The following is a 25,462-nucleotide window of genomic DNA, read 5'->3' as shown; positions in this document are numbered from 1 at the left end:
CTGTTGGGCCATGACTGACTTCCTGTGCACTTTTCAAGGTGCAGTTGAGCTCAGAATTGACCCACAGTTCAAAAGAGACTCTGGGGTTCCAGGAAGGGCATAGAGGACTGTTTTGCAGCTCTGAGAGAGTCAGGTACAAGATGTGGATACCCTGAATTGCCCTCACCCACTGGGTCAGGTCCACTGTCTGTGCCTTATGGAGCTTTTGAGGTCCTGGTACCCGGTCCCCATTTTTTTCCAGCAGATTGTCTGCACATTAATAATTTACCTTTGCTACCTTGAAGACTTTCTCAAATATAAAGTCCACTGCAAACAATCATATCCAAACATCTTTGATTTACATCCTTATTTTCAAAATGTGATTTCTAAATTATCAGTATTACTATCTCCATCAAAATGCTATTTAAGAACATTAATTCTACCGTTCCTTGTCTGTGGCCTGCAGGTCTCAAAGTGTAAGAGATTTTTTTCAACAACCTGGAGGCAATTTCTAAAGCAATTGACTGTTTTTCAGATTGCTCAGCTGCAGTTTTGGCCAAAGATCAGAATTCTGTCAGTAAAATAAAATCAAGTAAAATAGAACATTAGAAAAACAAATTACTTACAACTCATTTCTCCTAGGAAATAAGGTTCTCTCAAATTTCTCTTATTGTGGACCTGGTTTACAGATACTCATTTTTAGCAGGTTCAGCTTACCTGTTCATGAAAACTATATGCCATATCTAAGTTGTTAGATAATAATCATGATCATATAGACTATTTTCCAAACTTAGATATCACTCTTTAATGTGAATCATTCTTCTCTTTTGAAAATACATTTTAGCATTTAAAATATTGTGCTCCAGATTCAATTAATCAACATTCAAATGCCTATTTTAAGAGGAATAAATCGACTCTTCTAAAAAGATCACACATGCTATTTTGTGAGGCAAAGTACACGAAGATGAAGTAATGGATATTTAAAAACTAATAAATGTACACTAAGAATTTGCAAAAATAACAATTTTTAGGGAAAATTGGAAAAATGAACAGAACCAGACAGAGCACTTTAAGATTTCTGGGGCTCTATATAACTTTGCTTTTTGACAAAAGCAATTTTGGATTAAAATTGTAAGGGAACGAGTAAGTCAAAGAGGATAATTGACTTCTGTGTACAACCCCAAAAGACCACTTTTGGTTTTTTATCATTGGAATACATTAAAATAGGATCTCTCCTGCACTCATTTGTGGAGTGTAGGGTAGCATCACATGAGGCTGACACCCAAGGGCAATAGATACAAGGGCTGGGGGATTGCCCCATAGCTGGAAGACTGCTTCATGAGCGGAGGGGAGAAGGCAGATGGAATAGAGAAAGGATCACTAAGAAAATGATGGCTGGAGGAACAGTGTTGGGATAGGAGATGCATGCCGAAAGTAGATAATGTACCAAACATGATGACCTCTCAGTGTCTATGTTGCAAGCTATATATGCCCAAAAGTAGAGAGAGAGTATGAAGAATATTGTCTGCCATAGAGGCAGGGGGAGGGTGGGAAAGGCAGGGTATACTAGGGATATTGGTGGTGGGGAATGTGCACTGGTGGAGGGATGGGTGTTTGATCATAGTGAGATTGTAGCCCAAGCATGAAAGCTTCTAACTATCTCACGATGATTCAATAAAATTTAAAAAAAATTTTAAAAAAATAGGGTCTCTCAGGCCTGAGAGATCGTACAGCAGATAGGGCTGTCTTATAGGCGGCTCACCTAGGTTTAATCCCTGGCACCTCACAGATTCATTGAAGCCAGGCAGGAATGATACTGGAGATATAAGTGAGCACGGAGCCTGAAGTAAGCCCTGAGCACAGGATTAAGCCCCACATACCTCAAGATATGGCCCCAAATTAACAGAATAAGAAAACAATGGTCTCATTTCTCTTATGCTATATCATATACCATGAACATTAACAATCTACTTTTCACTTCTAATGTATTGAAAATCTCAGCTATGGGGCTGGAGCAATAGCATAGCGTAGGGCGTTTGCCTTGCACGCGGCCGACTAGGGTTCGATTCCCAGCATCCCATATGGTCCCCTGAGCACCATCAGGTGTAATTCCTGAGTGCATGAGCCAGGAGTAAGCCCTGTGCATCGCTGGGTATGACCCAAAAACAAAACAAACAAACAAAAAAATCTCAGATACATATTTATACATAACAGCCCAAAATGTTCTGATGGTTTTCAGTTGCCCTTCTCCAGTTTTACATGTGAAATCATTTTAAATCTATTTCAACTTTACAACTTGGTGTTCTGTTTTCTGAAATAGTACCTAAAATTCGTAGACAGGCACAGTTTATGCATTAACTTCATGATCTACCATCAGGTTGCTCTTTGCCCATTCTTCTGAAAAGTTTACAACAGTCAGAAGTTGCAACAACAATGTAGGGTGATTTTAGCGATAAAAATTTCATATACCCAAGTTAGCACTGAGGTGGTTCTAAGGGCTGTCATGTCAAAGCTGGAGAACAAGACCTGCATCCCAAGTGAGAGAATCTTTTTTCTGCTGCTTAGTGACTGTGAGAAATGGCTCAGTTAAAAGAGAAATATATTTTAGTGTTGCAGAGCAAAGGTGACTTCCTGTTTTGTTCTAAGGTTTGTTTTCTTCTCTTCTGGAAGAAGGCAGTGTGTCCAGGCATTCTGCAATTCTTTTGCTCCTGATTTCCGTTGAAAGGGTAGGTTGCTGGGCCCTCCAGGTCATTCCGTTTACAATGTGCCCTCAAAGGGAGGGGTGGAGAGTGGGGAGGAGGAAAAGAGGCCGCTCATTAGCGGATGGCGAAGACCAGGAGGCGATCTGTTTCCTATTTTCTCTCTAGATTGTTCCTTTGGATGGAAAGGGGTTTATTGTCATCATCATCATTATCATCCTTTTTATTACCTGACATGGTGTTATTTCCCTACACATTTCTCTCAAGTAAGTTATTTTATCTTAATGAGTAACAACAGGGGGAAAAATTCAAGTACTTCCAGTTAGTTTTAACTTAAGTTTTAAAAGCAAAATTCAACAGCTCTCAATTCTGCAGGGGAAAAAGGAAAGAAAAAAAGGAAAGAAAGAAAGAGAAAGAAGGGAGTAATATGTTTCTAGCTTCTGGTGTCGTGGTAGTAATTATGCAAAACATATATGCATATATATATATTTTATTTTTTCCCCCGCCCCATATATTTTATTTTTTAACGTGCTCTTTTTTTTTTTCTTCACGAAAGGCACACCCAACCGTTCTTTAAAATGCAACTTCAGTTCTCTGAAAACTATGGGTGGATGGAGGCTCCACCGATGCTCCCGATGGTCCGAGTTTTCTGCAACTGGGACAAGAGACATAGATTGCGCAAATCTTTCCCTCGTTAGGTCGGACTTTCTGCAGAGCTGGAGCTTGTGGAGGTGAAGCGGGAACTTGTGTAAGAAAGTACTCAGGGATCAAGACTCGGGTAGGCTCCCGGGGACCGGGCTCTGCGGCGGCGGACAGGGTGGGCGCCCCAAGGAGGTGCTGGGGGCGCTCCGCCGGTGCAGCGCAGAGCGTGGGGGCGGGGAGAGGCGCGTCCAGAATCAGCGCCGGCTCGAGTTACCGCATCCTCGCTGCCTCCCGGGGCGTCTCTGGCCCCGTCGAGGCTCCGCCCGCGTCTCTGGCCGTGGTGGCGGCTGCGGCGGGGCGGCGCAGCTCACGCCCAGCATCTCTTCTCTCCGCTCGCCTTGCTACACTTGCCAACGCTCATTGCCCACTCGTTACCCCTCCTCCCTGCCCGCCTCCTGCCCGGGACTTCGGGAGACTTTCCAGCAGCTTTTAGGACCTTTTTTTGCAACCCGAGGGACGGGACACCCCAGAGCTGCAACCGCGTCCGCTGGATCCAGCTTCGATTCGTGTTTTCCCTCTCGCTTCCTCCGGTTTCCCCCTTCTCGGACCTTCTGCGAAAGTCCCGGGGGTGCTCCGGGAATAAACCGACGCCGCGTCGCGAGGAGGAGACGTCGGGAAAGAGCGGCGGGAGCCGCCGGGGCGGTGGCCGAGCTCCAGCAGGCTCCAGGGACCCGGTGGGGAGAAGCGGACTCGAGGACGCTGTGAGGTCTCCCCGGAGAAGGTCCCCGACCCCCGGGTGCACGTCCAGGGGGAGGAGGAGAGGGCAGAGACGGCGTCGCGGGCCCCGCCGCCCCCAGCGGGTGCAGCCGGGAGCATGGAGCGCGCTCGCCTCGGAACCCCCGCGGGTCCCGCGGCGTTTATGCAGCGTAGCCGCCCCTGGGGGCCACCGTGGCTGCCGGCCGGGCCGCTGATGCTGGCCGCGCTGTGCCTGCTCTGCGCGCCGGCCGCCCGCGCCGCCGCCTGCGAGCCGGTGCGCATCCCGCTGTGCAGGTCCCTGCCCTGGAACATGACCAAGATGCCCAACCACCTGCACCACAGCACGCAGGCCAACGCCATCCTGGCCATGGAGCAGTTCGAGGGCCTGCTGGGCACCCACTGCAGCCCCGACCTGCTCTTCTTCCTCTGCGCCATGTACGCGCCCATCTGCACCATCGACTTCCAGCACGAGCCCATCAAGCCCTGCAAGTCGGTGTGCGAGCGCGCGCGGCAGGGCTGCGAGCCCGTCCTCGTCAAGTACCGCCACGCGTGGCCCGAGAGCCTGGCGTGCGAGGAGCTGCCGGTGTACGACCGCGGCGTGTGCATCTCTCCCGAAGCCATTGTCACCGCCGACGGAGCGGGTAAGTCCCGCCCGGCCCGGCTTCTGCGCGGCCCTCCCGCCCCTCACGTCCTGGCGGCCGGGGGTGCCCTCCCCTCTCGGGTTCTTCCCCGCCCCTGCCTTGTCTTCCTTAGCTGCCTTGATCGCTCCTCTCTAAAGCAATGATCTTTTTTCACCTCGCCTCGTCTGGCGGCCACGGTGCTGCGGTCTGCAGCAGTAGGTGTGATATGCTTTTCTGCAACACATGACAGATGGATCACACCTCTGTCAGCATTGCACCTTCACTTCTGCACTTTCTCTCTTCATTTGTTGGAGCTTTCTTGCACGCGCAGGCATCATTTGCTCTCCCCTTAGCTTCTTGTCAAGTCTGCGTGGAAAAAGTAGGAAACGGAGGCCCCAGTTTTATGCCACCGGCTCAGAATGCCAAGATAATTTCAGTAACCTTACTCGGATCCGCAGATGTTAGTGGTGTGTGTTTGCTCAAAATCCAATTTGAGCAATTACCTTCACCTTAAATTTTCCCCGCCTTTCAGTGAGATAAATTGTTCTTCCTGTCCAGACTGAAACAGCTGTGAAACATTGCTATGCACTGCTAATTAGCTTCTGTGACTCGCTCCAGCCCCAGCCACAGAGCTGGCAGAATGAAATTGCTGGGTTCTTTTCACGTTCCCACATGACTTCAAGTCATTTTGCAAATGACATATGGACAAAGGGAGCTATATTTAAGGCATGGCATCATCATCCACTCATGTAATGTTACTTTAAATTTCATCCCTTATCCCACTCTCCTATACGGTATGATTTATCTTCCATAACCTTTCTTTGTTGTGTGTCTCAATCACACATTCATTTCAGTCTTTTCCTACCATAAAACTTTATTGCAGGAGTCAATGGCAAGTTGTTGCCTTATTGGTTTTGGGGTTAATTATTGCAGTCGTTACTCTGAAAGCCAGCTAAACTTAGTTCATTATGGTCTATTTAATTCTAAGTCAATATCATTCCCACCAATGAACCCCAAACTTGAATTTCACCCTTCATATGTACTAACAAGAAAACCTAGTCTTTTTCTCATGGCCCACTCTCATTCTTCCTCAGGTCAACTCTGTACTTAGATGTATGGATTTAATTACCTTCATCTCTATTCATTTCTTGGGCATGAACTTTTTTCTTCCCGTGCCTCTCAGTTTGCTCAGCAGAATTGAGGTTCTGAGTGCATTTCTAATATGGTTCTTGGTTGCCAGGGAGCTGATTTGGAAAAATGACTTTCTGTGTCCATGGACTTCTCACCATAGTGAGGAGGGGTTAAGTACAAATAGCTGCAGTTTCAAAAACAGACAGGAAGATTTCAAGAATTTTTTAAAATTATCACCTTAATTCATTTATCATTCTTGGATTATGTCTTGTCTAATTGACTTTAATGAAAATCAAGGACTAGTTGTAAAAGGTAGTAAGCAGTAAATAGATTGCTCTTTGGGACTGGGGAGGGGGGGAGGGATGTTGGGTTTACTGGTGGTGGAGAATGGGCACTGGTGAACGGATGGGTTATCAAACTTTGTAAGGGAGAAACATGAGCACAAAAATGTATAAATCTGTAACTGTACCCTCACGTTGACTCACTAATTAAAAATAAACTATTAATTAAAAAAAAAAGATTGCTCTTTGGGCTGTACGAGCACTCAGGAGCCTTGGACATGAGACAGGCTCTTCTGACTCAGAGGAGCTCATTCAGCTGCTACCCTCCTTTGCCAGGTACTTAGAATCCATTAAAATGTTGCCACTAACAGGTCAAGGGCTAGGAATGAGTTGCCCATAGTCCTTTCAGCAAAGCATTCCTCTCTTTCTAAGAGAAGACTTTCTCTAAAACCTCTCTGGGATGGGCCTCAAATGAGTGGGGTTTGGCAAGGTGAAGGACTCTCAAAGCCACAGTCAATGTGGATGGGAGGCAGTTTCCCTAAGTGTCCCAGAGTTACCTATAATTGTGGACCAACTGTAGAAAAATTGCCTCATTGATGCAACTTAAATAGGATCTGCATGGAATCAATTTGTCAGTCTTGGGGACCTGACTTCTGAACTGTTCAAAATACCATATCGGCCTTGCTGAAGGCATTTTGCTAGAAAAATAAGTTGGGCAAAGTTTCCATTGAAAACCACTTTAAGAGATCGACTCCCTTCTCCATTCTACCAGAACCTTCAGTGTGAATCAGAGTGTGGGAGCAGGAGTGGAATGAAGGGAGAATGAGCCTAGCAGATGGAAGTGGGTGATTCGAGCCTGAAAGGTTCCCTGCCCTCCGGGCCAGCTTGCTGAAAATTACTTTCTCTATGGTGGGTCAAACTGTTAGGCGCCTGGAATGGCTAGTTTAATTTGTGATGAGATGTGATAGTTCATGAAGCAGCGTTCTCAGTCCTCTTCCTGTAGGTAGAAAAGAGTCTTCTCTCTGTGACAAGACTATCTACTCGATTCTAAAAATGAAGTCTCTAAATAAAATACAACCACTTTCACATTCCTTCATGGCCAAGTGTATTTTCAAATCCTACTATTTACAGAGATCTACACCCTCATAGTATAATTCCACAAACTCCACATAACTCCACAATCGTAGAGCATTTTACAAAGTCTGTTTTGATTGTTTTTTCTTTGGGAGCCACACCAGCGGTGCTAAGGGATTACTCCTGGAGCTGCACTCAGGAATCACTCCTGGCAGTGCTCAGTGGACCATATGGGGGCTGGGGATCAAACCCCAGTTGACCATGTGCAAGTCAAACACCCTGCCCGCTGTACTATCGCTCCAGCCCCAAAGCAATCTTTGGAGTATTGATTCAGAATACTAGAGGCAAACATCAGCTTACTTACTCAGCTAGTTCAGACATTTAACTAAGACTTTAATGTGTATGGTAAGTAAACAGCATGGATTTGGTGTTGTAAACACCAGTTATTGAATCTTGACTGGGAGTCATGTTAACTGTTATTTATAGGGAAATTATCTACCTTTCCGATCAGAGTTTTCTGATCTGCAGCATTGGGACAATACAGTAACCTTAATCCCATGGGCATGGTGCAAATGAAGTGAAACAGCATAGATAGTTCCTGGGTTATAGTTAGCCCTACTGCTACTGCTATTTTACTATCACCATTGTTATATCCGATAGCTATTTTCTTTGTTTTTTTTTTTAAATGGTAATTGGTCACTGTGGCCACAGCTTAGAACTCTCATCACTTCAGCACCGGGAGATAAGTTTTACTCCAAGGGCTAACTAGGAAAGCAGATGCTATTTCTTCTAAATATATCAAGCTAATCTTTCATTTTATGCAAAATGACCTGGACACCAGGTTCAAGAACAAATCACTTTGAGAGCAACAGGAGGAAAGTCTGATGGCTGTCTGTTAGTTATAAACAGTTCATCTTAGAAATGGAGAAGTGAATACTTTCAGAAAATGTACGCTATGATATTTAACAGCTGTTTATACAGCACTCATGGCTGGCCCTGCCAAGGGCTTTATAATCATTCCTCAGTCAGCGCTGGTTTCGCGGTCGTGTTCACTTGTCGCTCCAGCTTTGGCTCAGTGCATTTCTCCAGGCCCCTTCTCGCCTGGCAGAGCTGTCCTAACTTTCACATGCACGAATTGCTATTTAATCATTTCTCCACTCTCTGAGGAACAGGCAGTCTTTTCTTCAGCCCTGCTCTACAAATATTTGAGGGGCCAGCTACCAAGAAGGAAGAATTATTTAGTATGATATGAAAAGGGAAATGGAAAGGAGAAATGGAAATTTTAGATTATGACTACAGAGAAAATATAATTCTAAGAATTCTTCATCATGTGAAACATTAGAGATTCCCTGGAAGGGTAAGAGAAAAAAAGTTTTACACTGTATGTATTCAATTTTATTTATATCTAACCCAATTATCAGTGGTAATGAAATGTTTGCAGTCCGCCAATATTTTTCTTTGAAAATTTTATTTGAGACCCATGATTTAAAATACGATGCTGGGGGCTGGAGTGATAGCACAGCAGGTAGGGCGTTTGCCTTGCACGCGGCCAACCCGGGTTCGAATCCCAGCATCCCATATGGTCCCCTGAGCACCGCCAGGGGTGATTCCTGAGTGCATGAGCCAGGAGTGACCCCTGTGCATCGCCGGGTGTGACCCAAAAAGCAAAAAAAAAAAAAATACGATGCTGTTTCACAGTGGTAGAGTATCATGCTTTCCCCAGAGTACCCAGTTCCCTCTACCACTGTCCTAGTTTCTGCCCCCACAACATTATCTTTCCCCACTTTTCTCCCCTGTGGTAGCTTCCTATCAAAAACCAGATCTGTTTCTGTTAACTTGGACATTTGTTATTCACCTACTATGCTTCTTTATATCCCACATATGAGAGAGATCATTCTGTGTCATTCCTCTCCTGATTGACTTCACTCAGCATGATACCCTACAGATTCATCCATGTACAAGCAATTTTTTGATTTGGTTTTGTTTTTGAGCCACTCTCAGCAGTGCTCAGGTTTTACTCTTGGCTCTGCACTCAGTGACCAAACCTGATGGACTTGGGGACTGTATTTGGTGTAAGGGACAGAATGCTGATTGGCCATGTGCAAGGCAAGTGCCATATCCACTGTATTATCACTTCAGCCCAAGGTTTTTCGTAAATGGAACATAGGAGACTTCATGTAATTTCTATTTTTATGACAACTTATTGGCACGTGTCATTACCATTTTCTGGGATTATAGTACCATAATGAGTAAAGATAACTTCTAATTATTACAATGTGAATTAATTTCAACTGTCTTTAGTAGTCCCTAGATGGTAAACTTATTTTCTTCCCAGTTAACAGATTATGAGAATGTTTTTGTTTTAAAATTGAGGTATGATTGACATGTAGCATTTTGTCAGTTTCAGATATACAGCATACTAATTTGATATTTATATTGTGAAAGGTTCACAATAAGTATAATCACGTCTGTCACCATACAGATATAAGACATTTTATTTTTTTGAATTATTATGGTCCTTTTATTATGTTTTTAGAGCATATCAAGCTATTCATGATTGGGTTGCAGTCATAGAACATTTCAGCAGCCATCCCTCCACCAGTATAATTTTCCAGCACCAATATCCCCAATTTCCTTCCCACTCTTCCAAGTTGCCCCCACCCCAGCATTCCTCTATGGAAATCACCTCTCTTCTCTTCTATCTCTCTCTCTGTCTCTCTCTTTCTCACTCTCATTTTAGGCTAATGGTTTGCAAACAGATGCTGAAAAGTTATCATGAATATCCCTTTACCTAATTTCAACACTTGGTTCTTGTCCAGAGTGATAATGTCCCTGTTGTCATACTGGATCTTCCTCTGTCTTAATTGCCTCCACCTCACACACTTATGGTAATTTACAGCCATTGACTGGTTCTTCTGGCCCCTGTTTTCCTTGGCCTTGGATAATAGTCTCACACTATTTTTTTAAATCCCACAGATGAATGCAGTCATTCTATATCTGTCCCTATCCTTCTGACTTATCTCACTCAGTATGATACTCCCATGTCCATTCATTTATAGGCAAATTTCATTACTTCATTTTTCCTAACAGCTTTGTAGTATTCCGTTGTGTAGATATACCATAGTTTCTTTATATGTTCATCTGTTCTTCGGTATTCAGGTTGTTTACAGATTCTGGCTACTGTGAATAGGGCTGCAATGAAGAGTGCAGATGGTGTTTCTGCTGTGTGTTTTTGGGCCCCCAGGGTATATTTCCAGAAGTGGTATTGCTGGGAGCTCAACTTCTAGTTTTTTTGAAGAATGTCCATATTGTTTACCAAAAAGGCTGACCAGTAGGCATTCCCACCAACAATGAAAGAGAGTCCCTTTCTCCCCGCATCCGCGCCAGCACTGGTTGTTCTTACTTATTTTAATGTGTACTGTCTCTGTGGTATGAGATGATACTGTATTGTTGTTTTTTTTTTTTTTTTGCTTTTTGGGTCACACCCGGCGATGCACAGGGGTTACTCCTGGCTCTGCACTCAGGAATTACCCCTGGCGGTGCTCAGGGGACCATATGGGATGCTGGGAATCGAACCTGGGTTGGCCACGTGCAAGGCAAATGCCCTACCCGCTGTGCTATCACTCCAGCCCCTGCATTGTTGTTTTGATTTGCATCTCCCTGATAATTAGTGATGTAGAGAACTTTTTCATATGCCTTTTGGTCATTTGAATTTCTTCCTTGAGGAAGTTTCTGTTCATTTATTCTCCCCATGTTTTTTTATTGTAAAGTTCTACCAGTGTCTTGTATATCTTAGATATTAACCCTTTATCAGGTGGGTACTGGGTGAGTAGATTTTCCAATTCCATGGGCTGTCTTTATATCTTGATCACTGTTTCTTTTGAGATGCAGAAGCTTCTAAGTTTAACAGTTATATTTGTTAATCTTTGCTTCAACTTACTTGTTCAGTGGTGTTTCATCTTTGAAGATGGCTTTAGCATCAGTGTCATGGAGTTTTTTGCCTACATTTTCTTCCATGTACTTTATGGATTCAGGTTTGATGTTGAGGTCTTTATTTTATTTATTTATTTTTCCTGAAAATTAAAAAAAGTTTTTATTGAATAATAGTGATAAACACATTTACAAAGTTTTTCATGATTGGATTTCAGTCATATAATGTTTTCAAAACCCATCCCTTCATAATGTTGAGGCCTTTAATCTTTTTTGATCTGACTTTTGTGCATAGCATTTGATAGAACACTTTTTTTACACGTAGCTGATATGACATTTTCTTATGATAAGATCTACTCTCAACAACTTGCAAATATCCTATATAGCATGTCAGTAATTGTAGTCACAGTGTTGCCCGTAATAACCCCATGACTTATTGTTTACATGGAATTTTGTATCACTGACTTCAATCCATTTTACCCATCAGCTCTAGCAACTACCACAGTCTGTACTCTACATCTATGAAAAGGCATATTTTGTTTATTTAAAAAATTTTCTTATTTTGTTTTATTTCTTATGATTCCAAGTGAGATGATCAGTAATTGTTTTCTCTGTGACTTATTTCACTTGGCATAAGTGCTCATAAGTTCCATTCATGTCAAGATATGAACCCAGTTCTCATACATGCAAGGCTCTACTGTTGAGTTCTAAGTAGTCGTGGTCTTTATATGTCCTTCTTATGATCAAGTAATCAATTTTGTATGTCACAATGTGGAATGGGCATGGGGGTGCAAATATTTCCATTCCCACAAATATCCTTCAGGTCTCCAGTTTCTTTTCATCCTCCCTGGCACTTGGTATTTTCATCTTTTGAATTTTATTGTTTCCAACAGATGTTAGGTGATGTCTCATGATGGTTTTGTGTTGCATTTCTCATATTGATTTCCTTTTACTATATCTGTTGTTCATCTCTGTTACTTCTGAAAGTACTTTCTGACCGATTTCCTTAGGCAGTGATCATTTAAATGTGTGTCAGTAGTGTGATGTATCAGTTTTATGGAGAGAGAGGTATGTTTAGTTATTTTAACCAAGAGACAGCTGTTCGGTATATGCCTAAGATGTGTAGAGTCTTCTTAAATAAAAATGTGTTCATAGTTTATTATTTCATGAAACTAAAAAAATTCATTAAAAGTTAAAAAAAATTGCAACATTGATGAGGATTCAAGAGAAGTGATCAGGAAAGGTGATCAAGAAAGCTGATAATACCTTTCAGAAGAAAGAATAGATCTTATCCATGCTTGACCTCCAGATGAAAACTTGGCAGCCACACATCATTAATTAGAATACATGTGTTTGAACCAAGTCAAACTTGGGACAACTAGTTTGTATGGAGTAATTCTTTTTTTTTTATTTTGCTTTTTGGGTCACACCCGGCAATGCACAGGGGTTACTCCTGGCTCTACACTCAGGAATCACTCCTGGCGGTGCTCAGGGGACCATATGGGATGCTGGGAATCGAACCCGGGTCGGCCGCGTGGAAGGCAAACGCCCTACCCACAATGCTATCACTCCAGCCCCTGTATGGAGTAATTCTTGAAATTTTAATAATATGTTCTGAAATTTGCTTTATCTCCTTTCAGATTTTCCTATGGATTCTAGTAATGGGAACTGCAGAGGAGCAAGTGGTGGTGAGTATGTCACTCTCTTCTTGATTTTTGGTGTTTTTTTTTTTTTTGGTTTTTGGGTCACACCTGGCGATGCACAGGGGTTACTCCTGGCTCTGCACTCAGGAATTACTCCTGGCGGTGCTCAGGGGACCATATGGGATTCTAGGATTTGAACCTGGGTCGGCCGCGTGCAAGGCAAACGCCCTACCCGCTATGCTATCACTCCAGCCCCCTTGATTTTTGTTTTTTTGCTTTTTGGGTCACACCCAGCAATGCACAGGTGTTACTCCTGGCTCTGCACTCAGAAATTGTTTCTGGCGGTGCTCAGAGAACCACATGGGATGCTGGGAATTAAACTTGGGTCAGCCACATGCAAAGCAAATGCCCTGCCCACTGTAATATTGCTCTAGCCCCTCTCTTCTTGATCTTTATGTGTGATTGAATCATTCTGATGCAACTTAGATAGTCAAGTCTTATTGCATCCTTTTGGGCCCTACATTTTATTTCTTACTTTTGGGTTTTGGGACCACAACTGATAGTATCAGGGGCTACTACTGGCTCTGTGTTTAGGTGTGACACTTGGAAGTGCTGAGGGATTAAGATGGGGGTGCTCATTAGGCAAGTGTTTTAACCTCTGTACTATCTCTCCAGCCCAAGGGCCCTACCATCACATGGCACTGTAGTATTTCATTTGTAGAACCCCACGAATAGCAGTTTGTAAAGCATGGTGCCCAAAATAAAAATTTAAAAAATAATATACTTTCATAAACTGAGTGATAGCAAAGTGTGTAGGGTGTTTACCTTGTATGTGACCGACCCGGGTTCAATTCTTCCATCCCTCTCGGAGCCCGGCAAGCTACCAAGAGTATCCCGCCTACACGGCAGAGCCTGGCAAGCTACCTGTGGCGTATTCGATATGCCAAGAACAGTAACAACAAATCTCACAATGGAGATGTTCCTGGTGCCCACTCGAGCAAATCGATGAACAATGGGGTGACAGTGCTACAGTACACTGCTTATAAACTGAGATGAGTTTCTTTCACTAAGCATAATGCCTTTTAAATGTGTCTTACGTTGTTGTGTGTACAAATGCCCAGTAATTTTAATTATTAAATGTTTTGTTACTTATATGACAACATTATTTATCTATCAATGCCTTGAGATTTTTTGGGTTACTCTCAGTTTTTTTTTTTTTTTTTTTTGCTTTTTGGGTCACACCCGGCAATGCACAGGGGTTACTCCTGGCTCTGCACTCAGGAATTACCCCTGGCGGTGCTTAGGGGACCATATGGGATGCTGGGAATCGAACCCGGGTCGACCGCGTGCAAGGCAGACGCCCTACCCGCTGTGCTATTGCTCCAGCCCCACTCTCAGTTTTTGTCAATCACAAGCAGAGCTACTGTGAACATTTGTACATAGGCTTTTGTGTAAATGTAAGTTTTCATTTCTTAAGGGCAAATATATAGTCATAGGATTACTGGAGCATATGATAAGGATATGTTTGATTTTATTGAAAAACTGACAAACCTTATGCAGTTTTTCACTAGTATAGTGAATAGTATAAAATAGTATAAATTCAGTTTCTTCACATCTTCAAAGGTACTCAGTATTGTCAGTTTCTTGGATATTGGGGAGTGGAGGTAGGGAAAGGGTCCTTCAAGTAGTGCTAAGTGGCCCCAGAAACACTTCTGGGAAGAGTTAGAGGGTGAAATGATTACTTGCAGATAAGATCACTGTGTTTATGAGTAGGAAGAGCTTCATATGAGATGAGATTTGTGTGAGGTGGAATCAATTATCTAATGGGGAGGGGCACATGTTTTATTGAAGATATGACAATGGGTTATGAAAATTCAGGGGATTTTGTCACCTGAAGCATAGTAAAACAAGACACTAGTGAGTCAACATTCTTGAGAAACAAGTCAATCTGAGATTCATGTGTTCAAATGATGGTGATTTGGGGACATGGTTATAAGGGTTGTTGACAGTGACAAAGACAGGAAGGGCGAACCTCTTCAAAGGAGGGTGGTGGTGGGAAATGAATGTTTCTGAGGATGACTTTGAGTGGTCTGATCTTGGCACATGTTCCTCTCCACTGTTCTGGACCTAATTCTGAATGTGTAGTGCTTGTTGCAGCATCAGAGTTGCTCCTGAGGGTTAGTGCTTTCCTTGCTTGTGGAAGGAGAGCCCAAGGCTCTGCGTCTAACTTTGATTTGAGTTTTATTCTTTCCTGTCCAGATAGCTTTTATACAGGGGTGCTAAAAGGCAGAGTTTGACAAAGGTCTTGGCCACCTAGTGAAATATTCTAATCATTTTATTATCTGTTTAATGTAGTTGAGATTGTTTTCACAGTGTCATAAATTAGGGGAGAGGAAATTATCGGTTTCCAGTAATGGTGCTATATCAAAAATGTTTCCTACTATCACATTTAGTGAAAACAAACCAAAAGTGTCATTTGAATGATAGTAAAATTGGTGAGTCAGAACGTCTGGTTGGGCACTTGAATGTGCTATCAATTTGTCTAGACTTAAGATTAGAATAATACAGTACTTCAGTGTGTCAAAGAGAGAGGACATTGGCTACGCTATAAATAATATACAAAAATAGTTCTATGTGTAAAAACTCCCTAGAATGATTGCAATGTCCTTGGATTCAGTGTTTACTGTTCCTTTTTTTTTTTATAAGTGCTTTCCTGTTCCATGGTAGAATGGGAGAGGGAAAAATGTACAAACAGTCAAAAGCCAAGTTCACTCTGCATGTGAAAAAGCACATTGATATATTCACGTGTATTGAAAGGAAAATACAATTTGTTCACACTCCAGATTTCACTTTTGAGCAATGTAAAGTAGAGATTGATTATGAGACAGGAAATGAAGAAGACATAAAAACATCAGTACCTACATAACTTTTTTTCATAAGTATCTAGCTTTTTCTCACTGGACCTTGGAGAAAGAAATTCTTTTGCATGGATAATTTGTTTTTTGCTGTAAAACTTGACTCTCTTTTTATCTTTCTTTTCGGCGGGGGGATAAAAAATGACAGAGAAACATTGGGACATAGCTATTGTAAGCTACTATTATAATAAAGAATAGTTTCTCATTTCCTTAACATGGACTATGAAGATCAGTTATTTCATTCTTTTTTTTTTAGGTAATTCTTTTTTTTTTTCTTTTTGGATCACACCCAGCGATGCACAGGGGTTACTCCTGGCTCTGCACTCAGGAATTACTCCTGGCTGTGCTCAGGGGACCATATGGGATGCTGGGAATCGAACCTGGGTCGACCACGTGCAAGGCAAATGCCCTACTCGCTGTGCTATTGCTCCAGCCCTTATTTCAGTTTTTTCCACTGAGTCACTCATTCTATTAAATCAACGAAAACTAAGGCAGGTATTCAAAAGGTATAGTGTAAAGATGTGTTTTTTTTATGGAAAAAAATCTGAAGAGGAATTCTCCCAGTTTTTTTTACTTTGTGATGGTTAAAAAAAATTGAAAAATTAGAAATTTCCCCAGAGAGGAGAGAGAGTTGGCAAAATCTGCCACCAATTAACTGTATCAGCGTGACAAAATTATCCAACATCTCTGAGTCTGTTTCCTAATATAAAATCAGATCACATTGACCTCTGAGTTTCCTTCGGATAATATTTTCTAATTAGGGAAACATTAGTAGTATTCCCTGGTGGAAGTTGGACATTCTCCCAGACCTCTCACTAACATCTCCTGGCCCCTTTTCAAAGGTGTTTCAGACAAACTCCTCAGCAGCTGCTAAGTAACTGGAGATTCCTGATTGCCTGTCTCTGTTGGGACTGCTGCAGCCACCCCTCTTTATGGGATGGCCTGTGCCCAAGTTTGGATGCAATAAAATCTCTTTCCACTTCCAAATGCCCGCCCTCCCTCCTTTCCTCCCTCCCTCCCTCCCTCCTTTTTCCCCTCCCTCCCTCCCTCCCTCCCTTCCTTTTTTCCTCCTTCACTTTCTCCTAACTTACACTCAGGAATTTAAGCATCACTTCTGGTAGTGCTCAGGGTCCATGTCTCGGGATGCCTAATAGGGATTGAATTCAGGTTGGCTCTGTTTAAGGCAAGCACATTACCTGCTGGACTATCTCTCTAGCCCCTGGAGGGCATATTGTTAACACAACTCTTGATATCTCACAAGAAAAAAGGGACAAATTGCATTCGCTTTGTTTTGGGGATTGTGAATGACCTTATATTCAGAAACTTCGTGAAAGGCAGTTTATTAAAAAATTTCCAAAGACATAAATTCTGAAGGAATAAACTAAATTTCCTTTTCTTATTAATTTAGTGTTAGTCTTCTCAATCTGGAGCAATTCCTTTTTATAGAGTACAAATTATTATGAATTGAGATCTTTATTGCAATATTTGAGGTTTGTTTTTCCAGCTAAAGTGAGCAAATGTTATTTTTAATTTTGAAAGTCTTTATTATATTACTTAGGCTCACCAATCAACTTTATTTTCCACAAACTGCTTTAATCCAATTTGATATTCTTTATTTTGTATGTATATTTAGGAAATATTATTTTAAACATAATGAAAAGCTGCTAAGTCCAATTTCACTCCAATTTATGAAAAAGCCGAAGGAATATCATATGAGTTTTTTTCATAATTTATTGAGATATTTACAGTAAATGAGTTTTGTTAACAATTTGTTGAAGTATTTACATAAAATATCATCCTTCTTTTCCAATGTAGTCATATATTAGAGTTGTTTCATTTCAGTAGTTTTTGCATTTGTATCTTGTAGCTAAACTAAAATTAGCAAATTAAATTTAACTTTTTTTGATTGGGCAGACATCCATGCAGTCTTTTTATTTTTAAAAATAATTTACTTATATTTAGGGTCACATGTTTATAACAATGTTAGTTTTGGTGTATATGGTTACCTCACCTTGAAACCACCAAAATGTTCAAGATCATTGACCAGCACCCTAAAGTAATCTTAAATATATACCAAATTGAATTTTTGGGGTGGGGTAAAAGATGGGATTTGGGCCACACGCCCATTTGACATATGAGGGATTGAACCAGGCCTGGCCACATACAAGGCAGTTGGCCTTACACCTGTATTATTTATCAACTAGCTTTACATTGAATTTTGGTAAATGTATATGTCCATTGAATTACACATCAGATCAAGATAACATTTCCATTAAACCTCTGAAAATGATCTTTTCTTTAGTCACCTATCCATTACTTTGAGCCAGGCATAAGTCTGACTTTTTTTAGAGTATTTTATTTATTATTATTATTATTATTATTATTATTATTGGTTTTTGCCTTTTTGGGTCACACCCAGTGTTGCACAGGGATTACTCCTGGCTCTGCACTCAGGAATTACTCCTGGCGGTGCTCGGGGGACTATATGGGATGTTGGGAATAGAACCTGGGTTGGCTGCGTGCAAAGCAAACGCCCTACCTGCTGTGCTATCGCTCCAGCCTCAAGTCTGACATTTTACTACCATAGATTAATGGTTTGTCCTTCAGGTTTATATGATGAAAATCATATCGTACATATTCTTTTGTGACTTACTGCCTTTACATACTATTTCATCTCTGGTACCACATATGGTCTGGTGGGCCCCACCAGGAGTGATCTTTGAGGCAGGGCCAGAAGTAAGTCTTGAACACTGTGTGCCCCTGCCAATAAAAGAATAAAAAATAATTTTGAAGTATTTCAGTAAATATTTTATTTATTTTTGCTTTGGGGACACACTTCACAGTGCTTAGAGCCTACTCCCAGATCCATGCATGAGGGTCACTCTTGGCAGTGCTCAGAGGACCATGTGGTGTTGGTGATACACCTTCAACGTGCAAGGCCATGCCTGGCCTTCAGTGTGCAAGGCCTGCACTCTGCCCTTCGAGCCATCACCCTGACCCTGAGAAAAAGTTTTAGAAAGAAATTAAAAGTGTGAAGTGCATACACACACACAAACACACATATACATATGTAATACTACTCAGTGGGTTAATTTTCTTTTTATAGAAGTCCCTAAGTATTTCTTGGAGGGCTGGTTTAGTGGCAATGAATTCCTTGAACTGTTTGAAAAGCCTCTTTCAAATGTAAGTATTAACCTAGTCAGGGTAGTCTTGGTTGGAGTTCCCTTTCCATTCAACACTTTATATATATATATATCAAGGCACTACTTTCTGGCCTTTAGTTCCTATAAAGAGATCCATTGAAAGTGTTATGAGATCTATACCAAATTCTGTTTGTGAATTTCTATTTAAGTCCTTAGCAAGAGACAAGTGATGTGGACAGAATTAGGTTAGAAATAGATTTTTAACTTGCTTATGGACACAAAACTAGGAAGGAATGAAACTGAGTGTCTGTCTTTGTTTTGTCACATTCTTTTTTTTTTTTTTTTTTTGGTTTTTGGGTCACACCCGGCGATGCACAGGGGTTACTCCTGGCTCTTCACTCAGGAATTACCCCTGGCGGTGCTCAGGGGACCATATGGGATGCTGGGATTAGAACCGGGGTCGGCCGCGTGCAAGGCAAACGCCCTACCCGCTGTGCTATCGCTCCAGCCCCTGTTTTGTCACATTCTTTAGCACTATAATATCTATTAGAATGGCTACAAAAATGGTCATTTTGGCTTGCGAAGCAAGATTCTTCACATCTTGTATATATCTGATAGTCTTTAAATTCTGGGCATGTTAATTTTGCAAATTCATACTTGTTCCTGTAAGCATATATGAACTGGGATAATAGTACTTAATTTTGTGAACAGTGAAGCCAATTGTTGATCCTAAGAAAGTGATGGGCAGAAACTAGTGAGAAGATGAGAGAAAGGGCCCTGGAAGTGTCTGGGGATAGCACATGACTGCCTATGGAATGGATGCTGGCATGCTATAGTAAGGGTCCTGATTTTGAACTTTGAGGCCAATAGATTACTAATATTAAAATATTCCCCACATTCCAAGGACTCATTGTCACTTCTTAGGTTATTTTGTCATGATCAGCCCTTTAACTTTCATATTTTTCCCTTAGATAAGAACACCTTAGTTTTTTTTCCTCACAGCAAATGCAAGAAAATCAATATGATTCTCTCTCTCTCTCTCTCTCTCTCTCTCTCTCTCTCTCTCTGTGTCTGTGTATGTGTTTTGTTCAAAACTCAGTAAATATCAGATTTCCTGTTGCCACTATGGAAAACAAAATTTAAAGATCTGAGACCGTTTAGAAGTCAGGCGAGGAAGATTGCTAGTTGAATCATTGGTAAATTAAAGTAGAAATGATGATAATGCTACTGGTCCAATAGAAAGTTCATAAACAATTGGTGGTAAAGAGAAAGACAATGAGCCCAGAGTAATAGTGCAGTGGCTTAGACCTCTTGCCTTGCAAACTTGTAGTTATGAGTTCAATCCCACTGCACCCTGCATGTGCCAGACATGATCCTAGCACCTTTGCTGATTATGATCCCCAGATTCACAAAAGACTTCTGACTCCACCACAGCTCAGGGTGTATGAGTGTCACAAAGGAGCTTGACTCACAGGCAGCACTGCAGCTGATCGCTTCTGCACCACGGCCTGAATGTGTGGGTCTCCCAGCAGGCAGATTTGTGACCCCCTGGGCATTTTCACAGCATCATTTACAATGAAGTGGGGAAGGAGTCAAATAGAAAAGAAAACAGTTCAAGTTTAGGGGCTTAGCCTCCCAAAATGTGCTAAATAATGCATGCATTTAATCTCTCTGAATCTTTGCATTACCCAGTTCCTGAATTTCTAGAGAAATAGATGTTCATGTGAATAAACTGTCAAAGAAGGATAATCCTTCAGATCTATCAATATTTTGGGGAAGTCTCTCAGAAATTAATATGCTTGGGCTAAATAAACATAAATTTAAAGGCAGTTCTTTTAAATTTGACCCCTGTGAGAATAAAATTTCTTCTCTTAATTACTCTTGTTATTTTATTGAGCTATGAGTTGTTTCAACTACATAGCTTGAGGTAGGAATTAGAGCATAGAAAGGGTCTCCCAAGTTATAGGGCATTGCCTCTGTTATATCCAGGTTAACAAGAGAAATAAAGTGCACTGAGGAATAAAAAAATTGGTGGGAAGTGTGCACTTGGTGATATTCAGAACTTACTTCTGGCTCTGTGCTCAGGTGTCACTCCTGGAAAGACTCTGGTGACCAAACCCAGACTCCATGTGGGCTGAAATGATAGTTATAGCAGGTAGGGCACTTGCCTTGCATACCGGGCTGGATTCCTGGCACCCCATATGGTCCCCCTGGCACTGCCAGGAGTAATTCCTGAATGCAGAATCAGGAGTAGCCCCTGAACATTACGGGGTGTGACCCAAAAAGCAAAATAAGAACAACAACAAACAAATTTTTTTAAATTTAATTTTTATTTATTGAATCACCATGAGATACAGTTACAAAGTTTCATGATTGAATTTCAGCCAATCATGAATACAGTGATCAAACACCCTTACAAACAAACAGACTGACTACATGCAAGGCAAGGACCTAACTCACTGCGCTATTACTCTGGTTCCATGGAACAAAATATTATTGCTTAATTTATTAGCATTTGATAGTCTACCTAATTGAAATATTACCTCTCTCTCTGTCTCTCCATGTCTCTGTCTGTCTGTCTGTCTGTCTGTCTGTCTGTCTCTCCCTCACACACACACTCACACATATTCCTGACTCTGTGCTCAGGGATCAGGTATCACTCCTGGTGGGACTCAAGGGACTATATGTGGTACCAGGGATCAAACCCAGATCAGCTGTGTGCAAAGCAGACGCCCTACCCACTGCACTATCTCTGCTGATCCAATTGAAATATTCTTTTCTGGGAAAGGCACACTCAGCTGCACTCAGAGATCACTCCTGGTGGGGCTCGGGGGACCATTCAGGGTGCTGGGTTGTGATCATGTTTTTGCTGCATGGAAGATAAACACCCTACCCCCATTGTAATATTGTTATGGCACCACAATTGAAATATTTTTAAGTTACTTTTTAATTTTGGAAAGTTTTAAAAAAAATTTTGCCTGGGAAATTTTGTGGAATCCCCTTGATTCTTCCTTAAGTCAAGTTACATGGTAACCACTACATACTTTGTAGTCTATGATATTTTGCCAAACATGTTTTAGAGTTTTTGCTGAATTGCAAATTGTAGATACAATAGCAGGTGGGGAATTTGCCTTGCATGTGGTCAACCCAGGTTCGATCCCCAGTACCCCATATGGTCCCCCAATCCTACCAGCAGTGATTCCTGAGCTCAAATCCAGGTATAGAGAACCGTTGGTGTGACCCCAAAACCAAACCACCACCACAACAAAACAACTAGATACAGTTGCATCTAGATGAAAATAATTTAGAAATGAAAAACAGTTTATTTCTACAGAAATATTCTCATCTTAAGAATATCTCTCATTTAAAAATATTTACATTGTTGAGGGGAGGGGACTTAGGACTCACTCCTGGAAAGGCTCAGGGGACCATATGACGGACCAGGAGGATTGAATCCAGGTGGGCCACATGCAAGGCAAGTGTCTCTAGGGAAATAGATGTTTGTGTGAACAAACTGTCAAAGAAGGATAATCCTTCAGATCTATTAATATTTTCTCAGTAAAGGATCAATAGATCTGAAGAATTATCCTGAAAGATTATCCTGAAGGAATAATCAGGATTATTCCATCAGAAATTAATATGTTTGGGCTAAATGAATATAAAGTCAAAGGCAGTACTTTGAAATTTATAAAACCATGTTTTGGTACAAAATAGGAAAGTGATGGAGCAGAATTAGATAGCTTTCCAGCTTTTGTATTTTTAAGTCTGAGAAGGATCTCCAAGAGTGTTTGGGGGCTGGTGACCCGCCCACCAGCACTTGGCCAGTGGTTAAGATCTGGGCCCAGGCCCAGTAGCTCAGTGATGCCGGAGCCACCCACACAAAAGTGCCTTTTGGTAGTCGCTGACCTATTTCTACAAACACTAAAGGCATCTCTTTTAGGATTCAGGGGTCATGTGTTCCTGAAGATAGGTAGTGAAGTGTTAGTTTGGGGGAGTTTGTTGGAGTGAAATACATGAGCATATAAGCACTGAATAATAGACTTTGTAGATACAATAAACTTGAATGTAGTTCTAGGGAAAAACAGGTCAGAAACACAGAATTGCTGAGATCTTTCTTATTTAAATTTGGATGTCTCAGAAAAAAAATGTGATTAAACAAAGAACATGTAACTGTGGAAGTTTTCTCATGGTTGCGTATTGTATTTTTCAGAACGCTGCAAGTGTAAACCCATCAGAGCTACACAGAAGACCTATTTCCGAAACAATTACAACTATGGTAAGGACAATTTCATGACTGACCTATAAATTGCTGTATTTAGAAGTGTGTGTGTGTGTGTGTGTGTGTGTGTGTGTGTGTGTGTGTGAGAGAGAGAGAGAGAGAGAGAGAGAGAGAGAGAGAGAGAGAGAGAGAGAAATGAGTAGAGATGTTTGACTTAAAAAACAAAAACCAGCCTTTTTTTTTTTTTTTTGGCTATACCTGGCAATGCTCAGGGTTACTCCTGGCTCTGCACTCAGGAGTCATTCCTGGCAAGGCTTATAATAGGACCATCTGGGGTGTGGGGGATTGAACTGGGGCTGGCCATGTGAAAAGCAAGTGCCCTTCCCACTGTTGCTCCAGCACCCCAAAATAGCTTTTAAGAGCATCTTCTTCCTGAGACAAACAATATTTCATATGGGCAAAATTCTTAACAAGTGCTTGATTATCAGGCATGTTGCTGACTTGCTGACTTTCAGGTGTATTGTTTGCCTTTCCTCATGCAAGGCAAATGTCCCACCTGCTGTACTATCACTCTAGCCTCCAAATAACTACACAGCAAAGCATTTAGAACTATGTAAAAAAATACACAGAAAAGTGTGTCAGATCAGATTGGAAGATCATCAACTATATTTTAAGTTCAATTGGCTGAACTAGGAGCACTTAATGCAAAAAAAATGGCTAAACGAGTCTTCATTGTTTCTTTACTTGGTCTTTCTCATGGAAAGCAGTGGCAGAGTTGGAAAGTAATGGCCAAAATAATTCATATTCAGTTAAAGAAAATGCATTGTTATGTAGTTTGGCTTAGAAATGCGTTACTCTGATAACTTCTTAATTGAAGAGCTACCAGGCCAAATGTAGCTGACAGACAACTGATGGAAGCAGCAGCTTGTGTGTCTGCCAGGTACTATGTGAGACGGCCTCCAGACGCTCATATAGTTTCCAATCTACTCTTGGAGCTATAATATTAGCCTGATTTCATCAATAATTATTGAACCGAAGTTATCTTGTCTTTAATTATTCAGGGCACTGGCAGTCTAAAGTCAAACTATCAATTGCTATTACATTTAGTGTTTTTATGTACTGTTACATAATAGTGTTTTCCAGCTGCTAAAAATTAAGGCTAAATTAATGCTTATTGTGTTCAACAATCATTTTGTTATTTTGAAAGCATCAATGCGATTAATAAAATTTAAACTGCTGTCTTGACAGAAGATTATTGTTGACTTGGTAAATAAACATGGCAATTAGTAAGTTTTTATATTTGTTTGTTTGGTTTTGGGGCCTCATGTAGTCATCCTCAGGGCTTATTTCTGGCTCTGCACTCAGGGATCACTCCTGGCAGTGCTTGGCGATCATATGTGGTGCCTGGAATACAATCCAGGACAGTTATGTACAAGGCAAGCACCTTACCCACTGTTTCTCCTTCCTTAAATTGATATTTAAGATGAATTTAAATATTAGTTATATTTAATAAGAGTTATTAGCAGACTTTTAGTTTACTTAATTTAAATTAGTTTGATTTCTAACTTAAGAGGAACTAAAATCCTGATAACTTGAAAAAACAGATCTTAAAAAAGAATATTTATTATTACAATGATAATTACGTTGTGTTTGCCTGTTTGATTTCAGAATAATACCTACATAACATGTTTGGTTCTACTTTTTCACTTTTGGATATTAAAAGAGAAATGAGCAAGTCCCTGCAAGAGTAATCTTTGATATCTTGAAAATACTTGCTTTTATATAAAAGATACAAAGTAAAATTTTCAGTTTAATCCCTTTAGAATAAAAATAGCTAGATTCCTAAGTTCATATTCAGTAGACTAAATTTTTATTTTTCTCTTACTACTTGAGCTTCACAGAACATGAACATACTTTCCAAGTTTGAAAGTTTAAGATTATTGAAATTCGGTGTCTGCTTACTTATCTGTGCCAGACTGATATGAAAATATAAGAAGGAAGAAGTGGGTTTAATTTTTAGGAGATTCACATTTTAGATAGAAAAATACTATGTGGGCATTTAAGCACCCTTAGTCCAGAAAGAAGAGTAATTAAATTCTCTCTCAGGGAAATTTAATTGTGTTTGTATTTTCTTACTATAAATTAATTTTATTTCACTTCTATAGTTCTACAATGGTTTGTGCTGTTAATTTGTATGGTGGGGGAACCAAACCCAACAGTGTATAGAGCTTATTCCTGGTGCAGGGCTCACTCCTGGAGGGCTAATGAACCATATTGGGATCAAACTTGGATTGGCTGTGTTCAAGAAAAATGCACTACCCATAGTACCATTTCTCTGGTCTTGTGTTGCTATTTTTGGTTATAAATTAAAAATCTTGGAAAGAGTAGTTATTATACATTGTAGAATGAAAAGGCATTACAATCTGGAAA

The 25,462-nt window shown here is 41.0% G+C and overlaps 1 protein-coding gene across 1 annotated transcript in view; it reads left to right on the top strand.

Annotated features, from left to right (window-relative positions):
- Positions 1 to 3,569: 3,569 nt before the first annotated feature.
- Positions 3,570 to 25,462, top strand: part of FRZB (frizzled related protein) — a 34,423-nt gene continuing 12,530 nt past the window's right edge. Inside the window, exons 1-3 of the mRNA XM_055120981.1 lie at positions 3,570 to 4,717; positions 12,753 to 12,800; positions 23,024 to 23,089. Of these exons, the coding sequence (XP_054976956.1) occupies positions 4,195 to 4,717; positions 12,753 to 12,800; positions 23,024 to 23,089 (637 nt within the window). The 5' untranslated portion in view covers positions 3,570 to 4,194. The remainder of the gene's footprint in view (positions 4,718 to 12,752; positions 12,801 to 23,023; positions 23,090 to 25,462) is intronic.

This window comes from Sorex araneus, chromosome X, assembly GCF_027595985.1.
Source record: "Sorex araneus isolate mSorAra2 chromosome X, mSorAra2.pri, whole genome shotgun sequence".
Lineage (NCBI taxonomy): Eukaryota > Metazoa > Chordata > Mammalia > Eulipotyphla > Soricidae > Sorex > Sorex araneus.
The sequence above is the reverse complement of the archived record's forward strand: the minus strand, read 5'-3'. Positions and strand labels throughout refer to the sequence as shown.